Genomic DNA, 25,583 nt, shown 5'->3' on the forward strand with positions numbered 1-25,583 from the left:
TGACAGAAAGCTACGTGTGTTTCCTATGAAGTCAATAAATGGGGAATCAGTCAGGAATTTATGAATAGGGCCTGGCAGGTGGGGTGTTGTGTGCAAAAAGGTAAATTAGATCCGTGAGAAGGGGTGTATCTCACAGTGCAGGGTGTATTGATAAAGTGACTTTTACCAAGAGTTAAAGGAGGAAATGCTCCTTTTATGTGCTTTAATTTATACTTTACTTTTGGCCAGAGTTTTAGACAGAAGTTAGCATCTTTATAAGCTCATTTCAAGTCTTTGTAAAAGAGCAAAAGTGCAGGTAGAATTCAAAAACTAAACAAAAGTAATAATTATGTGTAGTTTCTGTTGATCTTGATGAAATAAGGCTGGACTTGCAACCTTTTCATGACGTCGAGCCAGTTGTTTTGGTCCCCTCTGCCCAATCGGAGGCTCCGCTCACATTCTACCGGAGCCGAAATGGGTCTATTCATGCCGCGGCTCTGTCCTCCCGTAAGTACCACAACGCCCTTTGTCGGGGGCTCTGTGGTACCCGACTGCTGCTTTAAACAGCAGCACTGACATGGAAACCCCTTTGCAGCTGCAGAACGATTTCTTCCCAGAGCAGCAGCAGTTCCAGCACTGTAAGTACCAGCACTACTGCGGGCGCGAGGATCGGCTCGGCAAGCAGCAGCAGCAGCAGCACGAGCACTGCTGCACCTGCAATAACTGCACCTGTGATGCGAGGAAAAGCCTCGTCTTTCGCGGGACGTCGCCGACCACTGTGGGAACTTTAAGGACACCTTCGGAAACGTCTTCGAGGCAAGGTTGTCAGTACAGCGTTTGCGAGTTCACACCCTCTAGTCATGGTAGTTCATCCAGGAATCATCATCATCATCCTCACCATCAGCAGCAGCAGCAGCAGCAGCAGTGCCGCGATCGGCAGCGGGGCAGCCTGGGCAGCAGCCACAAAGACAGTAACTCGTACAATGAAATAGCCATGAGCAGCTGCAGATACAACGGCGGCGTAATGCGGCCGCTGAGCAACTTGAGCTCGTCCCGCAGAAACATACACGAGTTTGATTCCGAGTCCCAGCCTTTGCAGCCCATCTCCGCCGCAGATGCGTCGGACACTTTAGTATCCAAGCCGGAGAATAATTCCACCACCCTGATGCCTTACGCATCGGGAGACGGAGGGGGAGGCTGCGGCCACTGCAAATCGGGGAAAAAGAAGAACCAGAACATTGGGGAAAAGCTCGGGCACAGGAGGGCCTTGTTTGAGAAGAGGAAGAGGCTCAGCGACTATGCTTTAATCTTTGGGATGTTTGGGATCGTTGTTATGGTTATAGAGACTGAACTCTCGTGGGGAGCCTATGGAAAGGTGCGTATTTTTTCCAAACACATGCTGTTAGGAGTTGATTTAGTGGCAGGAAACCCTTTGAAATTGTAAAAAGTGAAGCTAAAAAGTGTTAAAGAGAAGAAGTCATGGCTCCCTGCAAAGTGTCCCATGTAGTCACATTGTCACATGCAGGCCAGCAGGCCCACTGCTGTCCAGCCATGAAGGGGAAACCCCATAGTACTGAAAGATATCACATGTCAGAATTATTACTTACATGTTTTCCTCCCTGATTTCCCCCCACGCATGTTTCAATTTGTAAGAATGTGTTTGATGTTATGCTGTTTTGTGTTTGGCTTTAGTGTTGTTGCTCTTTTCCAGGAGTCCCTGTATTCATTAGCTCTAAAATGCCTGATAAGCCTTTCTACAATCATTCTCCTGGGGCTGATTATCATATACCATGCGAGAGAGATACAGGTAATGTACAAACCCCTTTGTTACCCTTTAACTGTTGTTTGCTGAAGGGCCAGCAGTCTGCTATCACAGTTAATGTCCCATCTCATTCTGCAGAACGCTCGTTTTAATTTGAAAATCTCCACACTTGTAGTTTAAAGGATGTGAAAAATGGGTTTGGTGGAGAATAAGTTTTGCTAAATACACAGAAGCCGATAAGTTATTGTAAAAGCAAATGAAGCGTTCAATTTCAGTTTCTCTGCAGCAAAGGAAGAGAAAGTGTAATTACTCGCTTAAATTATTTCCAACATGAACATTTTGGAACTTTTATTTTAATCTCCATTTCCTTCTCTCCAAATCTCCACAGCCCTGTGATTGCATAAATGGCTGTAGAGGTTATTAGAGGACTGTTCATCATCTTTTTAACCCCACATTAACACTTCATTATACATTTTGATGAGATTTAGTAACTCCTCGCAGTGCTCGGGTGGGTGAATATAGATCGTCAGCCTCCCCTGACACGTTCCAACACTTGGACAGTTTTATGACCTTGCCTCGGAGCATTGTTGCATTACTTTCCAGTTCTTCCTGCGCTTCAGCACTTGTGTCTTTGTTGAACCGACGCAAAATTAATGGCCCTGCTTTCTGCATGTTGCCAGAAAGCTTTCATGTATCAGATGCTTTGGTTTTTTCCTTTAATTAAATCAACCTAAAAGGGAGAGTTTGCTTGTAAAGGAGCACAGCTCGAGCATTTCCTGCATGCTTGAAAGACACCATGTTTAATCTTGTTAATGGATTTTTTATTTTAAAGAATAGGAGGGTTTTTATTTATTTAAACGCCCTGATCCAGCTGTTTCCATCTGCTTTTTAAAGTGTAGGTTACAACAGGACAGCGTTAAATGTGAAAACACAATCTTGCTACAGTATTTTCATCAGCCTCGTTGGTATTTTTAGTGCTCTCATGTCCCAGGAGAGTATCAGTCATTGAAATAGCCCGACAGTAAAATGTGTCGCCCCCTTCAGATGTCTCATTGTAAACCTTTCTTTATGAGGGATGATAGAAATGCACACACATCATTACCATATCTCAATGCACAACACAAGTGTTTTCATTCCCCCTGCAGACACTTCCCCGGTAGCTGTTTGTAAATTACAAGTTTGCACGAGAGCATCACATTCATCCTTTCCCTCCCTCGGCCTCCTCGTCTCTTACTCTAATCCCCGTGTGAATTATTTAATTCATAAACAGAGACTTTTGAACCTCCTGCTTGTGCAAACTTTTCTTTCAAGCTAAATAATGGAGCGATTTAGTTGTGACTAATGTGTCGCGAAGGTGCATTTTTCATCACAGCAGGTTTCTGCTTGGAGAGTTTTGTAACACAAGACACGCGATTAAGGTCCCTATTCACAATAAACCAGCTTAATCTGTAAGCACTGCATTGTGCCAAATACTTTCAGTTATTGTATCTCATATAATCTGTGACAAAGCAGCACATGTGTATTGATAAAAACGCTGATGATGGCACTTTTAAGGAGCCTGAATCCTCTGGTTCAAACATGAAAAACGCCTGTGAAGCAATATCCTTTTCCTCACTAAAGGCAACCTGAAGTATTTTTAATTTTAGCTCTAAAACAAGCTCTTCCTTTCGCTGCTTTAATTGTCAGTAGCTGCACATTCACCCCACAGAAAGGCTGTTTCAAACCTCTTTGATCCAGACTCCTCTGACAGTCACGTCGATACCTAAATCATTTTTCACCCTGGATAGCTCTCTCTTCACAATAAAGACATTTCCTCTTTTGCTGACCTAGAAAACTTTATTAAGGCAATTGTTTGCCTCAAAGTTGATTATGGCGATGCACTTTTCGCCACATATCCACTCTGCACAATGATTTATATACAGTCCATTCAAAGCCTGAAGCATTTAAATGAATCAGAAACATCACGTCACCGCAGTCTTACTCACTGCCTGCTACTTTGTGCAAGTTGAATTTAAGGTCTGTTTGCTAATTCATCAAGTCCCCTTTGGAACAAACTATCAGCCACTTCCTGTAAACTGACTCCGTCTCACTATTTAAATGCAGTTCCTAGTGTTTATACTTCAACTTCCACAGCACCAGCTGCTCCTTTCCTTCCCTGCCTGAGGGGCTTTTGTGCCTGTCGTTGCTAGTCTGTCATTACTCGGTTCCTGCAGACTGACATATGTGCTTGCACTCACACACTCTTACACACACACACGCACACCCAGACAAATTAATTCTACATCTATCTTGCTAATGACACCACATGCACACAGTGGCTCTGGATGTGTTTCCTTTTCATTTTCTCCACGCTTCTGTTATTTGCAGCTGATAAAGATGTGATTTATTCAGATGTGTTAAATTTTTACCTCTTTAAAATTCTCGTCCTCACAATGGACCATTTTTTCTTTCAAAAAAAATCAAAAGAATTAGAGATATAGTCTTTTTTATTCCACGTATTCCTTCCACGTATCTTATTTAACGACTACATTAGACCAGCGTTTTATGCTAGTAGCTGCTAATGTAGCCGTGAGCTGCTCGCCTCAAGCAGAGATTAGGAGCAGGAGGTCCAAGGTCACTTCTTGATAACTCTACACCCTTTTGTAGTCTTTGTAGTCTTGTAGTCATAGGCTTCAAAGAGTATTGACTTATGTGACATCACCTGAGGCAGTTTACCAAACTTCATGCAGCTCACTCTAGAGCCACAGAAGGCTTTATACATTTTTTTGTCAAACATGCTGCAGTACTTTCCCAAAACCTGTAAACCCACATGACCCTCATTACCGGAAACCAACTTCTATCACTTTGGTAAGAGATTCAAGCTTTTTATGCTAGTAGTGGCTAATGTAGCCTGTACCTGCTAGCCTAAAGCAGTTGGCTACACTTCTTTCTAACTTTACATCAACAGATTTCTTTTTTCATTTTCAAACTTGTAACCCATTAGCTCAAACCAACACTGACTGCCAGCAGTTTGGTTAGAGTTTCAAGTGTTTTATGCTAGTAGCGGCTAATGTAGCCTATCGCTGGTAGCCTCAAACAGAAAGGAGGAGATGGCTACATGTCTTTATAACTTTACATTCTTCATTTTCAAACTTGTAGTCCTCAGCTCCAGTTGACACTGATTAAAGAGACAATACATGAGGCAGTTTATCATGCAGCACCATCTGGAGCCACTCGAGGCTTCATACAACTTTTTTCACATATGCTATACTGTAGTCCTACCCAAGACCTGTAAACTGACTTTAATGTGTACATTTGGTGGAGCTCCCCTTTAAAAAGTCCCTTCTGGCACCACTTAATGTGTAAGCAGTAATTTGAGTTAGGTAATTTTCTTAGACGTTCTACAACCATTTCCCTGAGCTTTGCAGAACTCGTAAAACATGACTTTGAATTGTAAAATCACTGGAGTGTTTTAGAATCATAGCTTCTGACATAGCGTTCGACCTTCCTGGTTTGCGACCCCGCTCCACATTTGTCGAGGCTTCACAGGGGCCTGACGTGTTTGCAGTATCAGTTGAGTCCTATTTGTGCGATAGTGAACTTTTCCCTGTGCCAAGCTTTGCTCCCGCAGTGAAACCGATCTGACCGACCTGTCAGATGTAGAGCATAAGTCAGGATGATGAAATATTTTCCAACCACTTCTCGCCCCTTAAAACTGATTTACTTGTCAGAGTCGGTAAAGACTGTGCCCTCTCATTTTTATTGGATGTAACAACAGAAAGTTTTGACAAGTGAAAACTCCAAAGGTCAGGTCGGACAGGATAGATGTCGGACACCAGCTGTCATTGAACGTTTGGGGATATATCTGCTATGATGTTTGACCTACTGAGCCAAGTGCTTTAACAGCAAAGACACGTTCTGCTAAATGTCCTTAAATTTGACTTAGTAATTTACAATTAAAGAAAGTCATTTAAACGTCTAATCCTCCTTTGTATATATGTATATATATGACGCTGTATTACTTTATATTTCTCCTTGAAGTGTTATCAGCCTGATTCAGTCCCAGTGATGTCTTTTGTTGACAGCTGGCGATATGCCCGAGTAATTTTTAGACTTTTTAGTTGAGTTGAGTTTGCTGTGTTGGCAGGCAGCTACTTACCGTACAGTACAAAAGGAAATGGAGAGGTTAGAGTCTGTCGCTGCTTCATGACTTTGATTTGTCATTGTCAAAGACGAGCATCTTCCTGTTCTCGCTGCGAAAAGACGGTTGACGAGTTCACCTCCCAAAAAGACAGAAACTGACATTTATTTTGAAAGTTTTCTCTTCCTTACACATCAAAGACCCTTTGCCGGGGGGCATTTGTGTTCAGGCCATTGCTGTGCTGTTGTACCTTGTGATGACAGTTCTGCTGAGTTTTCTTAAACTAATGCAAAATGCTTTGGGGGTGCTGTTCTGTCTTTGATGTGTACTTTTTGTGATAAAAGTCAGCACTGATGTTTCACAGTCACGCAGTATTACATTTTTTAATCTGCGGAAAAGATAAAATAACAACACATCGCCCAAACAGTGCCAGTGAAATCCTGCCAAAGTCAGACTTGGCCCGTGCTTGTCAGACCGCCCCTGGGTGGTGTGTATGTGTCAGAGATATGGTGTAACTGCAGGAGACGCTCTGCATTTCTCACAGTGAAATCTGCCCTCTACCTGAGACTCCAGACGAGAGTCAGATAACCGACGCTGGCTGGTGACCTCGAAGTTTTCACTGAACGTCCAGGCTTTCAAGGGGAGAGACACTCAGCCTCCCAAAGAGCTGAGAATCCTCGAAATTATTTATTCATGGTTTCAGTAAATTGTTCTCTGTATGTAACTCTAAACATGCAGATGATTTTAGCTTTTGTGCAACTTGGCTGCTGCAGCAACACTTAAAGAAAGACAGATTTATACAAGCTTTTACTTTGGCGGAGAGAGGCTTTACTTTGCCTGACTAGAAGAATGTAAATGCAAATGTGAGACTTAATTTCAGAAACAAAAGCAAACTGAAACAGCAGCAGCTTCAGATTTACTCAGCAAAGTGGCCTCTTAGTGGCTCGCTTTGATATCATAAATAAAGCATTGCATTAATGTCTAATTGGGCTAAACCTCTCAACCTAATTCACTAATGAGATTGAGCGATTTCATTCTCACTGACAAGATATATGTTCCCATCTCCACATTACACAGATTAAATATTGAGCTGGACTCCATTAGTTATATTGAGCGTAGTGAAACCAGTAACCAACCCAGCTAGCAGTGCAGGTGAGGTGAGCCCCTCTGGGACTGCCCGGTGAAGACGCAAGACAACGGCAGGCAGGGATGATCACAGGATGTATCCTGCAGTGTTATCTCTAAGCCTGACATGAATGAAACGGTCCTATGATGAGCGAGGGACATGCACTCTTAAGGATTAGACAGTCCATTGAAAAACAAGCAGAATGTCTGAGGGAAGCCAGTCGCAGCTGGATTTGTCCTCATTTAAAATGGTCAGCGTATTGACTGTTTGTTCTCTGAGATCTGCTGTACAGTGAAGGGGCTTCATGTGCTCTTGTGCTTTATTGTGACTGCAGGGATACCAGTGAGGACATTTTGGCTAGGTCTAAGGTTAGATAAGGTTTAGATAAAGGTTAGATTAAGGTGAGGGCGTTTGAAATAGGGGCTGAATGGCCAGATTTAACTACGTAAACGGTTCATAAAAATAGAAATTAAAGCCTCAATTCACTATTTTTCCTATAAAGGTATCCAGCTATGCTTATTTTTGGTTGTATTGCCATGCTAGGCTCCAGCCTCCCCCTTAGTCCACTATGAGATTGATATGGTTTTAAGTGGTTGTAATATATCACTTGGCACAGATCTCTCTGGGTGCCCCCTCACTATAAATTGTAATGACTTTGGTGATGCCTTTTCATATGGTGCCCCATCATCAGGTAATTTTAATCAATAAAGTCGTCGTTTTAACCTGCTAAAACAGCATGGTTAGATGTGTAATTGTAACCACAGTAGCATGTTGCTGTTAGCATTTAGCTCAGAGCACTTCTGTGTCTGAGTCCAGCCTCAAATAGCTGCTAGCACAGCTGTAGACTCTTGGCTTGCTTAGATGTGAAATGTATTGCTTTTAGCACCAACAACAAAATCCCATAACACTTCACTGTGTTGGTCTAAAGGCAGTTATCTTGGAAAGAGGTATTGCAAAACTCTCCAAAGCACTTTATTAACGCTAGCGGTCGGCTAACGCTAGCGGTCGGCTAACGCTAGCAATAGCTTGGTTAGCAAGGTGCATTTGTAATTCAGGGTAATGAAATGGGATGCTAATTTTGGCTAGCAAAAACAGGCTTAAAACAAAACGTACTTAGGAAGAAAAGGGTGCTGTTTATTCTGTTTATCTAAGAAAGTGGCATTCTTCCTAAATATCCCTAACCATCTATCACATAATTTGAATTTTTTCTTGGAACCTGTATTCGTTGTTTCATGTTGCTTTAAAATCATTTATATCATAGATTTTATTGCCAGCCTTCTTCAAAGTTGCTCAAACTTTTTAAAAACATGTTTTAAATTGAGTCCCACAACTTTAAAAATGCTTTCACTAGCTGTGTTTAAATTATTTGTCAGCCTCCTGTGACTAATTCAAAGTGCCCTGTCTCATCAAATGTCTGTTTTCATGTCTGACTCTCCGTGTCTTCCTCTAAATTATATTTTAATGGGATTTAAAATGCTCTGTTTATGGTTTTTCCAGTGTCGATGTTGTTTCCTCCACCTCTCAGTCATAACTGCCCGTTCTGCTGCTAGCATGGAATATTTGATGCTCGGCGGTAAAGGGCCCTTGAGTATTGTATTTCAGGTCATCCATTACCATAATTGCTTTTACCAACCAAGTAGGCTTTCCTTATGCAACCTGCGTGTAAATCTTTAATCACATTGTTTTGAGGCAACAAACTTTGTAACTGCTTTTGACAGCTCGGGTTTGTTGTTTAAAATGTAAAATAAAACGCTTCTTGTGCTGTGTGCAAACAATAGATTTAGCTGCGTTCAGAGGCTTAATTCTGTAAGTAAGACGCCGCAGCAGAGTGAAGTCACAGCTTGTGTTTCCGTGTCTACATTACACTCTCTTGGAAAGGCCGAACAAGGCGAGCTGTGGTTAGAGTTACACACTTCTCTGACAGATGTCCGTTTGTTAAAGGAGTTCGGTGTCACTCATTTGATATGAACAACTGCCTCTGAAAGTTTAATTCATGTCTTTTCTGTGTTTGGGGGAAACTTTGATTGTAGCGTTTAAATAAATATGAATGAGCCGCAGAGGCTTTGTGGGACAGTTGTCGCGCTTGTTCAGGGACATGTGTTCGCTCTGTTTATGCTATAATTTGCCAGCTTTTTTACAAGGGACATTACTCATACAGTGTTTGTTATGTTGAACATATAATTGGCTCAGAAGCTATAAAAAAGATGCAGTGTTTACTGTTGTGGGTTCAGTGTGTTAAAGTGAAGCACGTGTCAAGCTGTACGTGGAGCATTCATGTGTGTCTGTGAGAAAAGTGGCAGTGCTCACTGTTATTGATTTTCTTAGTGTCTTCTTTGTCCTTGAGTCTAACAAGTCGTATAGGGACCCTTCTTTTCGATGTGAGGAATATGACTATTTCAGCAATTTAATTTTATGTAACGTATCACAGCTAAATTTACAATCTAGGTCGCTGATCCCATTAGCCCTCCAGGATTGGGACACTTTTTTTTTTACTTCTATAATGAGAAATTCCAAATTAAACTAAATGGAGACTGTTGGCGAGGTGCCGAGTCGTGATGTGGGCCTCCAGCGTGTGTTGAATGCTGTGAAAGTTTTATTTCTCGTAGATTTAAAACTGCTGTTTTCCCTGATAAATCAATATACCCAGTAAATGTTACATAGGTGAGGGAGTGTGTGAACAGAAGAGGGGGCTGAACTTGTGTTTGACATTTGTTAAATCTAGACCCTCCTCAAGGCTTCTGATATTTGTCACTTTGACATAGAGGAAACTGCAACATCCCCTAATTTCTCAACTCTGATTTCTAGCTGTCAAAACAATAGGCTAATAAACACAACAAATGGTGAACATTTTTAACCAAACATTCCAGATGCATACTCTGTTTGAACCAAAAGCTACTTAATTAATTGTTATTTTCATTCACAGTGAATAATCAACTTCACCCATTTTTAAAGACCAGCTCCAGTCTCTGCTCTGCTTGCACTAAATTGTGTCTGATACACAGCCAAAAACAAAACACGTCTCTGCCATCGTTTAACTTGTTAAACATAGCTAGCTTGAAATGTAGTCATTAGTAGTAGTAACGTTAACGTTAGTAGTCAGTAGTGAGTTTGCAATTACGGTTGCAGCTGGCTCACGCATTGCTAGAAGTGGTTGCCATAGGTTACACATGATGATTTGCATAGCATCACCCTGTCCATTAACGGGATTGGCTCCTTAGGTTTGTGACATCACAAACCTGCCAATCTGAAATAGTGTTGTTCAGCCTGTCCTTGGTACGCTGCAGTTTAAAAGCAGACAGGCCCAGCCATGGAGATGATTTATGTTGTCCCTGATATGTCTTGCAGCACATGAAGATGCTTACAAGGTTAAACACTGGATTTTCCCTGGAGGGGGTCTTTAAAGCAGGTTTGGTTGTGCTGAAATGCATATAATCATAGGTAAACTCTTCATACATACATACATTTAACTTATCTGTTACATTTCAGAATATATTGAGACAAACCTTGGATAGTCAAAACAAAGTATGCGCTTATGAGGGATTATGTTCAATCCATACTTAGTCTGAAGACTTACATCTGCTGTTTCTAAAAACTGAAACACTGACCTCACTTGACACGAGAAAATAAACCTTCATACAGAGGCAGGATTGTTTCTCCTGCATAATGCAAAACATTTCCACACAAACAGCATATTTTTGATGTAACTCTTCTGATGTATCCATTATATCTTTTATAACAGTAAATCCTGCAAGAAAAGGCTGAAATTAAATATAAATGTAGGCCATGATATAATGAAAGGCCACTTTCCTTACAGCAAAAACAAAAAAAAAGAACCCGTGTCCTCTTCTTACCCCTCCTACCCCTTTAATAATTCCTTTATAGTGCCTAAACTTCAAATATATATTAAATTCTTCCTTTTGCCGGCAGGTATCTGTGAAATGGGACTAAAGGCACTGAAAATCCAGACTGCACACTTTAAACATTAAAGATGAGCTTAGCTGAAAGATGAATCAACCTGTGCAGTCTGCTAAACTGTAAGCAAAAACATCCCTCCGTATGTGCACATTTTCATTTAAAGTCACTGGACACAGTAAAATTCATCACTAAGCATATTAAGGAGGTTTCCCCCACAAAATGTAATCATGTGCAGTTTTTTTTCCATCTCTCCTTTAGAGGGGCTTCTGCTCTCGTGGCAAAAAAACAGCCGGCGGGAAACCTCGCCTGTAGTTGCTGACGGCAACATTTTGTGAAATATCTTCTCTGGGTTGTGACGGCTCGTACACAGGAAGAGACCTTGAGGTGATTGAGTGTTTAGAGCAGGAGCAGCTGTGGAGGAATATCAGTGTGGCGTGTCAAAAAGAGAAATTATTTGACAAATGTGCAGGGAGCTAATACAGTTTGATAGTGTTTAATCCTCGACCTACAGCAGCAAATATAAAACCCTGTGAGAGGAGGAAGATGGAGATACTGCTTCCAGGTCTATAAGCATGATCAGGGATCACCGTGAAGGATCCAACGATGTCGGTCATGCCGTTAGTTCGGGGTCAATACACAGAGCAGTGAATCCTCAGAAAGGGATGAAGAAGAAGAAAGGGATGGACAAGAGGACGGGGCAGCAGCAGCAGCAGCAGCAGAGGTGACCATGTGAGGAGGCTGCTGTTTATGATAGAGGACAGGGTGGAGAAGACTGATGAGAGGTGTAGAAATCCACCCACACTGTAGTCCCCTGTGGAACGGCCTGCCTTCTGGTCGGGGTGGCCAGGCGACCAGAACCTAATGCTAATGTGGAGGCGGCAGATGTTCCCATCAGCATAATGCTTTGAAGTTGAAAATGCTTACTGCATGAGGCTAATGTAACACTTATTTTGTATTATTTTTTTGTGCCTGAAAGCAGTGAGAGAAACAGAATCCGGGGGGGGTATTTGTCGCAGAGTGGAATCCTGGAGCAACATATCACTAACGTTACAGTTATTCTTTCCATTTACTGTAAAATTGTTGAACTACTGAGCCGGAGATATCTTTAAATGACCACACATCAAATACCTAAAGATATGCAGTTATATTAAGTTTACAATAATATGTTGCATACGTACCATATGATACAACACGATGCTATACAATATAACACAATACAACACGATACAACACAATGCGATTCAATACAATACGATAAGATATAACACGATGCTATACAATACAACACAATACAACATGGTACGATACAAAACAATACAATACATTACTATACTATATGATACAATACAACAGGATACAACACAATATGGTTTAATACCATATGACACAACACGATATGATCAACCAAAGACTGTATAAAAAGATGGACGACATGACAGCTCCCTAAAAGTGAAGCCAAAACATCTCTATCGCCCCCTGCTGACTGGCTGCAGTATAGGTCATAAAGCCCGCCTCCTCCATGTTAACAGATGGGACATGAGTCAAACTATAAAATCAAAATACACGCCAATTAAATGTTTCTCAAACATGGTTTCTGTCATTATAGTTAGTTCTTATCATGCTGATTTACGTCCAAGTGTTCATTTTTCTGACAAGTTTATTTTTAAGTAGTTATTTGATGCTGTAAAAATGATGATTGACAGCTCTGTTGACAAATTCGGCTCCTGCAGCCGATCTGTTCATGATTAGCAGAGTGGGGGACAAACGGCGAGCTTAAATGTAACAAAAACAATCACTACAGTCATTGAAGTTTACATATCTGTGAATGTTAACCTCAGACCAACGCAGAGAAGCTGTTCTGCTGTTAAACACGCCAGTGTGCGGGATCCTTGCTGTTTTTCGGTAAGTTAAATGTGCGTTTTGGTTAGTGGAAGTGGCTACAGCGGCGCCACCCGCTGATCTCTACTGCGCACACTCTGGCTCCATATGACGTCACCTTTGCAAGATGGCAGCGCCTATCACAGGGGCTTCATACAATGAGAACAGATGGAGACGCATCGTCCATCTATATATACAGTCATTGGATCCAACACGATGCGATACAATACAACACAATTCGATCCGATAGGGCACGACACGACGATAACTTGACACTTCACACTCAACACGTAAACAGGGTAGCAAAAACTATATGACAAAGTGCAGCAGCAAATAATCTTGTTTGAGAAGCTGGAGCCAAAAAATTGTTAGGATTTTTCTCCCTTTTATCTTTTTCTTAAAGAAGCTAGGCTATAATCTAGGCAAGGCAAAGCATAAGCAAGAGAAAGGTAAGCTAATTCATCGCACTAATGTTCTTTGTATACAGAAATTGACACACACATATGGCTACCACGAGGCAGGACATAAAGTGTAGTGTATAAAGCAGCATGGTATTCTTTGGAAATTGCACTCAGAAAAACAAAGGCAAGTGTTCCTTCATCAGATACACACGTACATATCTAGGGGCCGTGTCTGGCCTTGTAAGAGTTAAGCACTCCCTCCTCGTCATATCACTTATTCATTATTTCCCTTTTTTTTTGGATCAATTTGCTTCTCTTGGAAATGCTCCAGAGAAACTGCTCACGTCTTTAAAAAATGTGACTGAAAACTATGATTTAATGACTGGAGGCTAGTTGTGACTTATTGTTTAATGGGCTTTAATGATTTCCTGTAGCATGCTGTGTCCCCATGATGGAAATGTTAGATGCCTTTCACCCCCGCTCGGCCTCACCGTGCCCTTTCTCTTGCAGTTATTTATGGTGGACAACGCGGCTGATGACTGGAGGATAGCCATGACATATGAGCGCATCTTCTTCATCTGCCTGGAGATCCTGGTGTGTGCGATCCACCCCATCCCAGGGAACTACACATTCACCTGGACGGCACGCCTGGCCTACTCCTACGTGCCATCCAAGACGGATGCGGACGTGGACATCATCCTGTCCATCCCCATGTTCCTACGGTTGTACCTCATCGCTCGTGTCATGCTGCTGCACAGCAAGCTCTTCACGGACGCCTCGTCCCGCAGCATCGGGGCGCTCAACAAGATTAACTTCAACACACGCTTTGTGATGAAGACCCTCATGACCATCTGTCCCGGCACCGTGCTGCTGGTGTTCACCATCTCGCTGTGGATCATCGCCGCGTGGACTGTGAGAGCCTGCGAGAGGTGCCTGGATCACTTTCTCACGCTATGCTGCGCTCCTCAGCATGAAACATAGATAAGGCGTAAAAATAGATAATGTACACACTCCTAAGCTCACTCTGTGTCTGAGCATTAAGGTAGAAAGATTTACAAGATTACAGCCCTGCAGTATCCTGACAAAAATTCAATCTTACGTGCAGCACTTTATTGGATTCTTTCTTTAAAATGAGAAAAATAAGGTGAAGCTTGGGTGCATGAGTTATTTCAGGTGCTTTAAGGCTCGTCAAATATATTGCATGTGTTATTTATTGCAGGTATCACGACAACCAGGACATAACCAGCAACTTTCTAGGAGCCATGTGGTTGATCTCAATCACGTTTCTTACCATTGGATACGGGGATATGGTCCCAAACACGTACTGTGGGAAGGGAGTCTGCCTCCTGACTGGCATCATGGTGAGGAAATCAGAGGCAGACTTACAAATGCTACTTCCTGATTGGAAAAACCACAGTTGACAAGCGAATAAATAAAGTGAAGATTCACATTTATGTCTGTGCTTGTCCGTTATTTTTCAGGGTGCTGGCTGCACTGCCTTGGTGGTGGCTGTGGTGGCGAAGAAACTGGAATTAACCAAAGCTGAAAAACACGTCCACAATTTTATGATGGACACCCAGCTAACAAAAAGAGTACGTGGAAGCTATCCATTGATTTTTTTTTTATATTACAGATATTTCACTTCTTTACTTTCTTGACTGAACGTTTGCCATTTGTTGCAACTTTAGGTGAAAAACACAGCTGCGAATGTTCTCAGGGAGACGTGGCTCATCTATAAAAACACCAAACTGGTGCGGAAGATGGACCACGCCAGAGTCAGGAAGCACCAGAGGAAGTTTCTCCAAGCCATTCACCAGTAGGTTCCTCGCTCTGAAACATCGCTCATGTCGGTCTAATGCCTTCTTTACCCCGCAGTGTGTTTTTACTGAGCAAACCTGAAATCTGAATTGTTTGACACCTGTAGCAAAAAATATGCGCTTGAAATGTGGAAGGATCTTGTGCTTCGTGACCGTGTGTCGCCTGACTAACTTTAAATTTGCAGATGTTATAAAGAGTTGGCGTGTTGCTCCTGTGTCATAAAGGTGGTTAAATATGCAAAAAGTGTTACTCATACACTAGATTGTCTTGTAATCCATTTATATTTAAAAAAAGATGAAAGGTTGCATAATTTATCTGTGTCAACATCAGTTTCCTTGACTAAAAAATGTGCCAGTTCGTCAGCGTTTCAGCAGCCTCAGTTTTACAGAAATATTCCTTTTACTTGGAAATATTCTCCGTTTACAGAATCCGCAGCAGGTTGATATCGATCTCTCTCCCTCTCGCTCACCTTTATTTGTCAGATTGACTCTTGCGTGTCTCTTCTGTGTGAGTCAGCTCGCACGCTGACCTCACGGCTGACACATCTGGGTGTACTTTTCTAGCTGTTCGGACACTTACCTGTCAGCTAGTCTCTTAGTGGGTCCCCCGAGGACTCCCGGAGTGCTATCTACCTCCAAAACAGTATCGATCGTAGCCTCACCTCGCTCTTGTTTTTCTGCAACCTACAGTGTTTACAGGCGCATCCAGACTGTGGCTTCTTTTAACAACTGGCAATCAAATCAGTGCTTTTTAACAATAAGTAACTAGATGTTTAATGATTGTTTATGCTCCGGTAAAATGTCCCCTTTTTGTACGTTTGTGTGCTTTCTGTGGTTTTATGTACGTATATGTGCTCAACTTTGATTTGCTCATGAATCTTTTGAACATACTTTTATGTTTTAAAGGACTTGGGATGTTCGATTATGAGGTATAAGAGAACACAAAGTGTCTGCTGCTGCTGCAACCTGCATCCAGATTTGTGCCGTTTAATAGCCTTTCACATGGTTGCTTTGTCGAGTCATTACGTCCCCTGCTGTCGCATTCAGGCGATTTGCAGCAGTGGTGACAGCGTCTCATGTCTGCTGTTCTTTAGGACGGCCTAATAATGGAAATCCCCTCTGAGCTAAGTCTATAAAGAAGCAGATTCGGGAGGGAAAAAGTCACGTCCTGCTCTGTGTGCAAGGACGTCTGCTCTGCGTGGTGTCGACATCCTCCCGTCACACCTTGATCCTAGAAAGTTTGTGTGTTGCGGTGTGTTCACAGGCCTTATCTTGGAGAGTTTTGCCTGTAGCCAGGGTGCAGGATGCGATCTGCAAACTCTAGATTGAGATGAATACAGGACAGGAAGCAGGCCGACAGCGAGAAAATCGCTCAAGTGGAGGGTCGGAAAAAGCCTACAGCCATCCTTGACCTGTCATGAAGCGATAGTAAACATCGCATCAGATATCTTTGTGCCCGTTTCCTGGGGTCAAAGCTGCAAGACAAACTATGTGCGAGGTCTGATTCAGTCACTGTAAAGGAAGTGAGGTGTAGACTTGTTAAATGGAGCCAAAGGTGCTGCTGGGAGGTGCTTTCTGTGTCGGCGAATGTTTACTGAAAGTTAGCAGGAAGGTTGTTTTGATTTACTCCACTTCTGATAAACAGGACTAGTGTGGGGGGGGGGGAAAGGGATTAAAGTGCAGGCAGAGCTGCAGCCACCAACACGGAGAGAGATAACACGGCGGGTTGCAGGAAGGAATAAGTCAAGAGTAAATTGCAGCTGCCGTTCAGAGGTGAGCAGGCAGAGTAGAGATGAGGGTTACAGCAGCCAGACGTGAGCAAACAGATTGTGCCATCTGAATATGTTTATCTGATGTTGTAATAATTCATTTGTCTACTTCATGTTTTCCTTTTTTTCCTGTTTGTGTCGACACAATGCAATAGAGCTCGAAAGTAAGTCTTCGCCTCACACGTAGATATACAGACCTGTTGTGTGCATGCTAACGAGAGCTTGTCCTTCAACCCGATAATGTGACTTAAAAAAAATTACACTCCCTCATTTGATAAGTGAAATTCATGCCACAAAAAGATGCTGACAAAAAGACTTAATTTAAGCTGCAACAAAGGTTTTTGACACACATGAATCTCACCTTCTTTTTTTAAGCATCTTGTGGTGCAAACGGCTTTAAAGAACCCGCACAAACACCTTAATGTCTTATTGACTCATGGCGCACACACACACGCACAGTTGCATATTAAGTGAATTTCAATTATCGGTGATGGAGGGTGTTTTTCTTTCCATTTCTGCATGGGTGTGATGAGAACTTGATCTTTAATCAGAAAGCCACTGATTAAACTCCAATCAACTGTGCTTTCACCTACCGAAGGATGACGACTAGAGCCTCTACAGGAGACAGACCTGCAGTAGCACAAGTATTTAATCTTTAATATCCCTCAAGTCATGTCCAACAACCTAGCAGTCATGCTCATACGGATCAGGGCTCAGGGTCATCTTTCGGCGTGTGGAACCATTGTTACGCCTGTTGCTACACTTGCAGCCACATTTCCTTCGATTTCTCTGTTGGATGACACAGTAGCGGGGACGCTGAAACGGTGTTATCATGGCTGGTTAGCGGCATAATAACATCGACATACAGCTGTCATGCATCGGCGCACTAAGAAGAATTAGCAGGGTTAGCGTTTAACACAGTTTAAACACTCCTGAGCATCGGGGGTTGCTGCTTTTAACCACAAGATAAGCATGGTGTTACGGTGTGTAGCAGCTGTTCAGTCAGGTGTCTCAGCACACTCAGACCTTCCCCTTTGGGAATGCTGTCCCTTTTACATCTGCAAGGTTGAAGTGGGAATCATAGCCAGACTTTGACAGGTAGTGCTTGTTAGCTCAGAGATCAGAGGATTGAAGCAGGGAAGCGACCTGAGAGGAAGGTCAGAGTAAATACCCCTGAGCAATTCTGTGCGAGCCCGGGAGGCTGTGAGCGACAGCGCGAAGCGGTGAGCGGGGACAGAGAGGAGGTAAAAACAACTTGAGTGTCCATTAAAGTGGAGAAAAATCTGCATTTCCTTTGCGCAATGTAGGACACCAGAAAGAAAAGGGGCGCAGCACTAACCAAGATTGCCCTTACTGATTTAGTGAGGTATTGAAAAGCTTAGCATCGCTGTTTTTTCCCTGATGAATAGCAAGCAGATTTAGAGTGCACATTGAAAAGGAGAAACTGCCCGTGAGGAGTGATTGACGGAGGGATAGAGACACGTGGACGATTAAAGGCCAGGCGAGTGTAGGCCTCTTCATCCTGACCTCCAGCTGCCCTGTTCTTCGACCCCCCCGTGTGACGGCTATTGGTCATCCAACTGTGAAATATCTAATTATAACAGGTCTTACATCAATGACATGTAACATTATATATCTGGTATCTTCCATCATGTTAGATAGACTGCCTTCTTTTTTTCTTTCATCTGAACGCTGCGTTAATAAAAGTGTGACAGCGTTTTGTACCTCTTCTGCTCTGTATGAAGCACTCGGGTCCCGTCAGGACATCATGGCTTCCTTTAGCGACTCCTGTGGCACCCTCTGTTGGTCATCTTCCCTCCACATCTGCCTGTCTTCAGGACACAGACAGACGATCCTGCACTGCATGAGAATGGGCGTATCTAAGCTGATTAGCAGACTCCCAAAGGGCCCCCTTTAAACCCCTTCTCGGTCTTCATTAGTTCGCCTTCGATTCACGTTGAACCTAATGATCACCTCACGCTTCAAACTGCGCCCACGTCTCCGTCAGTCATAGGATTTGTAAAGCCTGAAACGTGACATCATGATGTAATTCTGTGTTTTGCTCCCACTTTAATTAATGAAGCATGCGTGGGTGATTCAGATAAAAAAAAAAGCCTCTTTAATATCTTGAAACCGCGTGAGGTCGACACTCTACAATACTGCACAGTTGCTGTTTTTGAGCCCCCTGAGAGGAGGAGTGAAAACAGGCTTTAGAAGCATAATTAAACAGGAGATGTGAATTATTTAAGCATGTTGTATGGAGTAGGTGAGTTTTTTGTAGACCCTAAAAGTATTTGTTGATGGAAAAGTGGGCCATATAGGAGGTTATTGTCTTACTGTTTCTTTAAGCGGGATTGTATCATCTGAAAAGGAGAACAGTCCACATACAGTAGCTGCTATCAAAAGGTTAAACTTTAGTCCTTGTGTTTACATAGATTAATGTTTGATATCTGTGGCTTTGGACTGACTAAATAATTCATAACGAGAGAAAAGGTTGAATTTAACCAGAAGGAGAACTATAAAGCTACAACAGTGACCTTTTCTGGTGTTTGAAATCGTTTCCTCTCTTTCATCTCCAGCAGAAAAAAGCTCTTGATTTATGATGTTTACACCGCGAAGATGCTCTGATACTGTATGAGTCCTCCTCATTCCCTTATCCTGGTTGTATGCACAGGTTTAATAGGATGTAGAGCTGGTCTCTTCCCCTCCCTCTGTGGTCTCCTTTCCACTTGCATGCAGCTCAACCAAACAGACTGACCCCTTGCATTTTCTACACACATCCTGTGCATGTCCTATAGGAGTGTCCTCCGTGTGTATGCCTCTGTGTGTGCACAAATTGCAATGATACAACCGTTCTTGTAGCGTTAATTTATTGGGTTCTGAATGGTCTTGTGTTCAGATTGAGAAGTGTTAAAATGGAGCAACGCAAGCTGAATGACCAAGCAAACTCACTAGTGGACCTTGCTAAGGTAAGCTAGACGAACAGTCTACCGCTGCATTGTACCTTAGGATAGATCCTGATACGTTTCTTTCCTCTGTGTGACTGAATTCAATGCTTCAGCTGTGTTTTCTACTATAACCAAAGTCTACAGGTGTCAAATAAACAGACAAGGTGATTAAAACACAATCTGTGTGACGCTTCTGGTTGGCTACACTTACCTGAGATTCTAAAAGAAAGACTTCATTTTATTTCACAGCGTAAATTACTATCCCCCGGACATGTTCGCCCTGAAATTTACTGAATGAAAGCAACAAGAAACCCCTCTGAGCCTGCACCGTTTTTCACCTTATGTATCCTCTGATGTTTGTCTCCAGATGCACTAAACAGAAGTTGACAAACCTTAGGGAAAGACCAGGCAGCGCGCCAGCCTGACACAGCAGAAACAGTAACCTGGGAAGGGAGACACACTGTGATCTGATGATTCAGCCAGAAGTAAAAAGGCAGAGAAAAGAGGAGGAGAGAAAGGCTTTGACATTCAGAAAGTACACCACAGTCGCACTGGATTCAGGCCAGCGTGTCATGAAAGGTATCAGTTAATATTGCCCAATCGCTTCGTGCTGTAAAACAGCAGCGAGTGCTGGTATGTGACATTGGAAAAGGTGGCTTGTCGCCAGTGCAGCTCAGATGGATCATTAATCCTTGTTATTAGAGCGTGTCGCCACAAGAGGGCAGTGTAGCTTCAGTCTAGCAGAGAAAAGATGGAGCTGAATAGAGCTGAACATATTGGCAGCTGCACCGCCACTGCAGTGCAATGTGAAATTCCTACGATCACAGTGTATCCCCTGAACTCATTATCTCTTCTACAGTCTAACATAGGACCTGTGTGTTGTGTTTTTAATATGTGACTTAAGTGATGCACTGTTGGGTTAGATGTTGTTTTCTTTACAGGCTGAATAACATTTTCTCTCAATGTAAAACTGCTGTTTGAAACAATCTCTGCAACTCTATTTTCTCTCCTTCTCTTGTCCAGAAATGGGTTGATAATGTCAATTTCTGGTCACATTATAAAGTTGTAATGGATCTATACATATCATATCATATCATATCATATATATACTGCATTCTTACTCCAATAATTTAATCCTCCGTTTGTGATATTTGTCCCGTCTTGGTTCACAAACCTCTATTTCTGGTCTCTAGCGTTTTATTCCATCAGAATTTAATGTGTGCATGATCTACAGAGGAGGCCCAGACTTGGGTTAATTAGTTCTACGTGTCGGCCTGAGTCTGTTTGCAATTAATGTCTTAGTCAAATGGATGATATATATATATATAAGATAATATATCTATACACTTAAGAATTTAGTAATAGAAACAGTGTCACAAGAGAGGGAGTGCTTTTGTTCTGAATACCACCACAGCTGTGATTCCGCTAAGATAAACACAGCCGTGCTGTTATTGAGTATAACAGCACGACCTCAAGTGTGATATTGCTGTTATACAACAGCTCCTCAAGCAGCATACATTAGTAAACGCTAATAACAACAGATTATAATTTTTGGTTTATTTAATCATTCATTTAGCTCCATGAACACCACTTTTCCACAACTGCCAGGAAGCACATAAACTTTTTCCTGCACTCTTGCTATTTTTACACATTAGGGCAGACTGGCCACTTTGTGTTCTGTACATTTATACGTCATGCCACCAGTGAAATAAGAGTCTGTTGACAGTTGCTTTGGTGAAATGTATGGTTGATCCATCTAGACACCATTTGCTGTAACACTTATCAACATCATTCAGAAAACCTGTGGCTAGTGATACTTAAAGTTAAACGTCCCAGTGCTGTTATACTCTATATCAGCACTCATGGAATGCCTCTTGTCCAATCAGATTTCTTGCTGTTGTATAATATTACATAAGCTTGTTAAATGTTGAATTGTATTTGTGATCCACTCAGAAACAAGACAACAAAGAGTAGATAAGTGTTTATGTTAAGTAATACAACACAGTGAACTCCCTGCCTGCACTAACTGTCAGGTCGTGCTGTATCAGTGCTACTTTTGCTCTCACTGATTCACATAAACAACCCATCCCATTATTCCCGCCTCGAATCAGAAGAGGGCGAGGTAAGTGATGGATGGCATCGCCTCAAGGCTGCCAGGGATTATCAGTCCTCCACTGAATAAACCTCAGAATCCGCCCTCCAGCAGCATCACTCCTACACCTCATCCCAAATGTGACACAGATTTCTTCTTGGGTTTGTTTTTGAAGCTTGAACCTCAGGACTTGAAAAAAAAACCAGCTAGAGTTTATTTTTAAACGTCTTTGAAGTGATGCTTGATCAGCATCAAAGGAGCAGAAAGCATCATTGTAATGTTGACAAGCACCTTTCATGTCTGTCCCCTCAAGGTCGTGGTGTAATACACTCTGCAGGAAGCATGATGTCTTGTAAAATGTTCAAATGAAATGCACCCAGACTGCCGGTTCCCAAGGTTGTCACTGTTTAGCAGTAAAATGACTTAACCCGATGTTCCCCGTGAACTTTTTTAATGTGGAATTTATTCTCCTGCTTTAAACATCTGCTCCCCAACAATATTGCTTACAAGAACTCCATGAGTATCAAAAATAAAAGCGTTTACTTTAACTTGTAAAAGTTGACTTTGGTAGCTGGTTTTAATGTCGATAGCCGATACTTTCTTTGTTTAACCCTCACCCAGCTATCCCAGCTGGACATGTTTTGTTCTAACAACGTTCTGAGAATGTTATGCGCGATGTTCTGGTAATGTTTTGAGCGGGAAGTTTATATTTGGTTTCCAGAATGTTCCTTTTAATTGCAGGAGAACGTTCTCTGAAAACATTTGCAGAAAGTTGCAGTGAGAATGTTCAAATCACATTTCAGGAACGTTTTATAAATCACGTTCTGATAGTTCAGGCCGTACTAACATCCTGAAAAGACCCTCAGCATGTTGCAGTAAGCATGTTCTACCTTTGTTTTTACGTAACATTGAGCAAATGTTTTATAAAAGGCGTTCTGACGTCCCAGGCCTCAATGACATCCTGAAAATATGTTCAGAATGTTGCAGTTAAAATGTCTTAGTTTAAGTTTTAACATTACAAGAACTATTTGAAATGATGAACATCCTTAAAACGTTCTTTGACTATTAGATTAAAACGTTTTCTTTCTAATGTAATTATAACTTGTAGGTGATGTTACCTGATGTTATGGGGACGTTCCCCGCTAGCTGGGATCTGATATGTTGTGTACATGCAGAGATTAAGGTTAACTTTACATTGTCTTAAAACAATAACTTGCATTTATGTACTTTAAAATATGTCCCCCTTATTATCTCTCTTCTTCTCTTGTTTTCTTTTTGCCAAAAAACAGCATTTTCAGTGTTTGAAGGTTTCAGCAGTCTGAGTCATTATCTTCCAAAGTTCCTGTATTTTTGCACATAATTCTCTCTTTGCATTCCTGTCTTGTGGCAAAAAGTGCATTGAATTACAAATTTGTCTAATTTAGACTGCTGAAGCCGCATATGCAAATATTTCCCTCCCTTTGTTTCCACTGATATCGCTGTGGAGGAGGAAGAGCTGCAACAAAATGAAATGATTTCAGTGTACACATGGGCATGTGGCATGGCACAGTTGGTAACAGCTGCTCTATTCATTTGGGGTTTTTTGGGCTGCAGTCAAAACAGAAAGTGTTGACAAAGTGAATTTCTTAATTATCTCTCTTTTTATAAGTATTAAAGAAGGCTGTGTTATGTTATATAATTTTGTATTAGAATAATGTTATTAAAAGTGTGTTAAAATTGGACACTCACAGCACTGTCCATCAAAAATAACACCCATCTGCAAAAGGCTCATAAAGTGTCTCCTCTCCCCTGTCCCAGACTCAGAACATCATGTACGACATGATATCGGACTTGAACGAGCGAGGCGAGGACATGGAGAAGAGGATCGCCCTGCTGGAGACAAAGCTGGAGACTCTTCTGAGTAACTTGCAGGCTCTGCCAGGACTCATCAGCCAGGTGATCAGCCAGCAGCACAGGGACTTCCTGGAGGTGCAGCTCCAGCCTTATGACAAACACAGCCCTGAGCGCTCACAGTCAGTGTCCCGACGGAGGTCGTCCTCCACAGCACCGCCCACCTCCTCCGAGAGCAGCTAGAGTCCAAGGGGAACGCCTCCACTGAAGACTTTTGCCATCATATGGCCAAGTTGCATTTATCGTAAAGCCTTATGGTTTCAATAAGTATTATCCAAATTCTGATGACAGAATCCTAGATACTGGGGACGATGCATTTTAATGGATAACTTCATGCTGTTATTTGTTTTTTATTACCTCAAAAGGTTGTTATCCTTGCTCTGGAGACATGACCACAAATAATGGCGCTTCCCTCAGTAAAAACTCAAAGGCCTATCGATGGGGGTACGACATGAGCTCTACTCCATCTCTATGCAGAGATAGCCAGTTTTAGGTGGCAAGGTGTGAAACTATTGCACTAAAATAGTGCTTCTCACAGACTTTGTGCTTCTGCTGGCTTGGTTCAGTTTCCTCAAAGCAAACTGAGAAACCACCAAGTAAATAAGTCAGGGAGCATGACAGTGACGTTGAGGAAAAGTGCTGGGTTTGATGGACTGGAGTGAACTGACACCAGAGGGCAGATGAAAATCGCTCCGACACACCGTCACTCAGAGATTACTTAAAAAGCTTGACATGAGGAAAAAAAGCATATATCTTTTAGGTTAGAAACAGCATCAACTATAGCGGTTTTCTTTTGCAGAGTGCCCCTGTAGAATGACTATTTTTGGGGCGACGTTGCAAATAATTTAATCCTCTAGTCAAAATGAATGCATCAAAGTCTGTACTTGCACTTACTTTTTAATCAATGCACTTCAATGCTGACTGACGTATGATATAAAGATGCGTTGCTCATTAAAAGAAGAACATTTGAGATGTTTGGGCATGGGTTTATTATCGTCAATTCCTGAGTTGTGGCTAGTGTTGATGAACAGAGTCAAAGCCCTTTTTCTGTGTTTCAAAAAGAAGCATTAATTTAGACCTGTAGACGTCTACAGATTTACACTGAGTGATCCAAACTCAGTAGTGACCCCTTGTCTTGCTGTGTCTCACCTCCTGTCCCTCCTTCCTGTGCTATTTATGCTTGCTGTCACCCCAAGTACAAATGCTGAACAACAACTCGCTGAAACCGTATCTACCTTTTAAAAAGAAAAATGCCTATTTTTATATACTTTGATGAGGACAAGCACACCTCCTACACCTAGACAAACAACAAAGAGGATGTATGATGTGACAGATTCAGCATATCTAGCACATGGTTTCATATTTCTTGGACTGGAGTTAAGGTACAAACATAAAGTCGTCTATTTGGTTCTTTCCTGAACCTTGTTATGGACAATTTAAAGATTGCATTATTCTTCAGATTGTATTTATTTTTTACAGGAAATACTTTAGATGAAGCTGTTTGCAGAACTGGAAGAGCAATACTCAAGAGCAGAACTGGTAAATCTAGTGGCTGGCATTTTATAGGTTTTAGATCAAAGGCAAAAATCAAACTAAGATATTTAAATTTGATTGAAATATCCTGTCAAACTCCATATCAACTCTGTGTAAAGCCCTTTTGTGGCCAGTATACCCTCTAGACATTAATATCCACTATATAAACATAGTTGTTAATGCAACCTCTAGCATAGCATGGGTCAGAATACATCTGGTCAACTCAGCAGCACTGATCTCGTTCAACCAGCCCAACCACTAACCCACAAGTCAATCAGAAGGTCAACAAAACGACAGATGTTCAGTCCACAAACTTCAGCAACATAGAAACCAATGAGAGATTATACTGTATG

General features: G+C 42.0%; 1 protein-coding gene across 1 annotated transcript; it reads left to right on the forward strand.

The window, feature by feature from the left end:
* The first annotated feature begins 556 nt into the window (after positions 1–556).
* Positions 557–23,910, forward strand: kcnn2 (potassium calcium-activated channel subfamily N member 2). The gene is made up of 8 exons (XM_069673096.1): positions 557–1,354; positions 1,691–1,786; positions 13,692–14,110; positions 14,401–14,542; positions 14,663–14,773; positions 14,870–14,997; positions 19,667–19,736; positions 23,605–23,910. The coding sequence occupies exons 1-8, from the start codon at positions 557–559 to the stop codon at positions 23,878–23,880; spliced, it is 2,040 nt and encodes a 679-aa protein (XP_069529197.1). The 3' UTR covers positions 23,881–23,910.
* The last annotated feature ends 1,673 nt before the right edge of the window (positions 23,911–25,583 follow it).

Source organism: Semicossyphus pulcher, unplaced genomic scaffold (assembly GCF_022749685.1).
Source record: "Semicossyphus pulcher isolate SPU_LCO1_2020_fin unplaced genomic scaffold, fSemPul1.0.p SCAF_22, whole genome shotgun sequence".
In the NCBI taxonomy this organism is placed as follows: Eukaryota; Metazoa; Chordata; class Actinopteri; order Labriformes; family Labridae; genus Semicossyphus; species Semicossyphus pulcher.

Coding starts and splice junctions, on each gene's coding strand:
- kcnn2 (XM_069673096.1), top strand. CDS start 557: ATGGAAACCCCTTTGCAGCTGCAGAACGATTTCTTCCCAGAGCAGCAG. Junction 14,774..14,869: donor ACACCCAGCTAACAAAAAGA/GTACGTGGAAGC, acceptor TTGCAACTTTAG/GTGAAAAACACAGCTGCGAA. Junction 14,998..19,666: donor TTTCTCCAAGCCATTCACCA/GTAGGTTCCTCG, acceptor TCTTGTGTTCAG/ATTGAGAAGTGTTAAAATGG.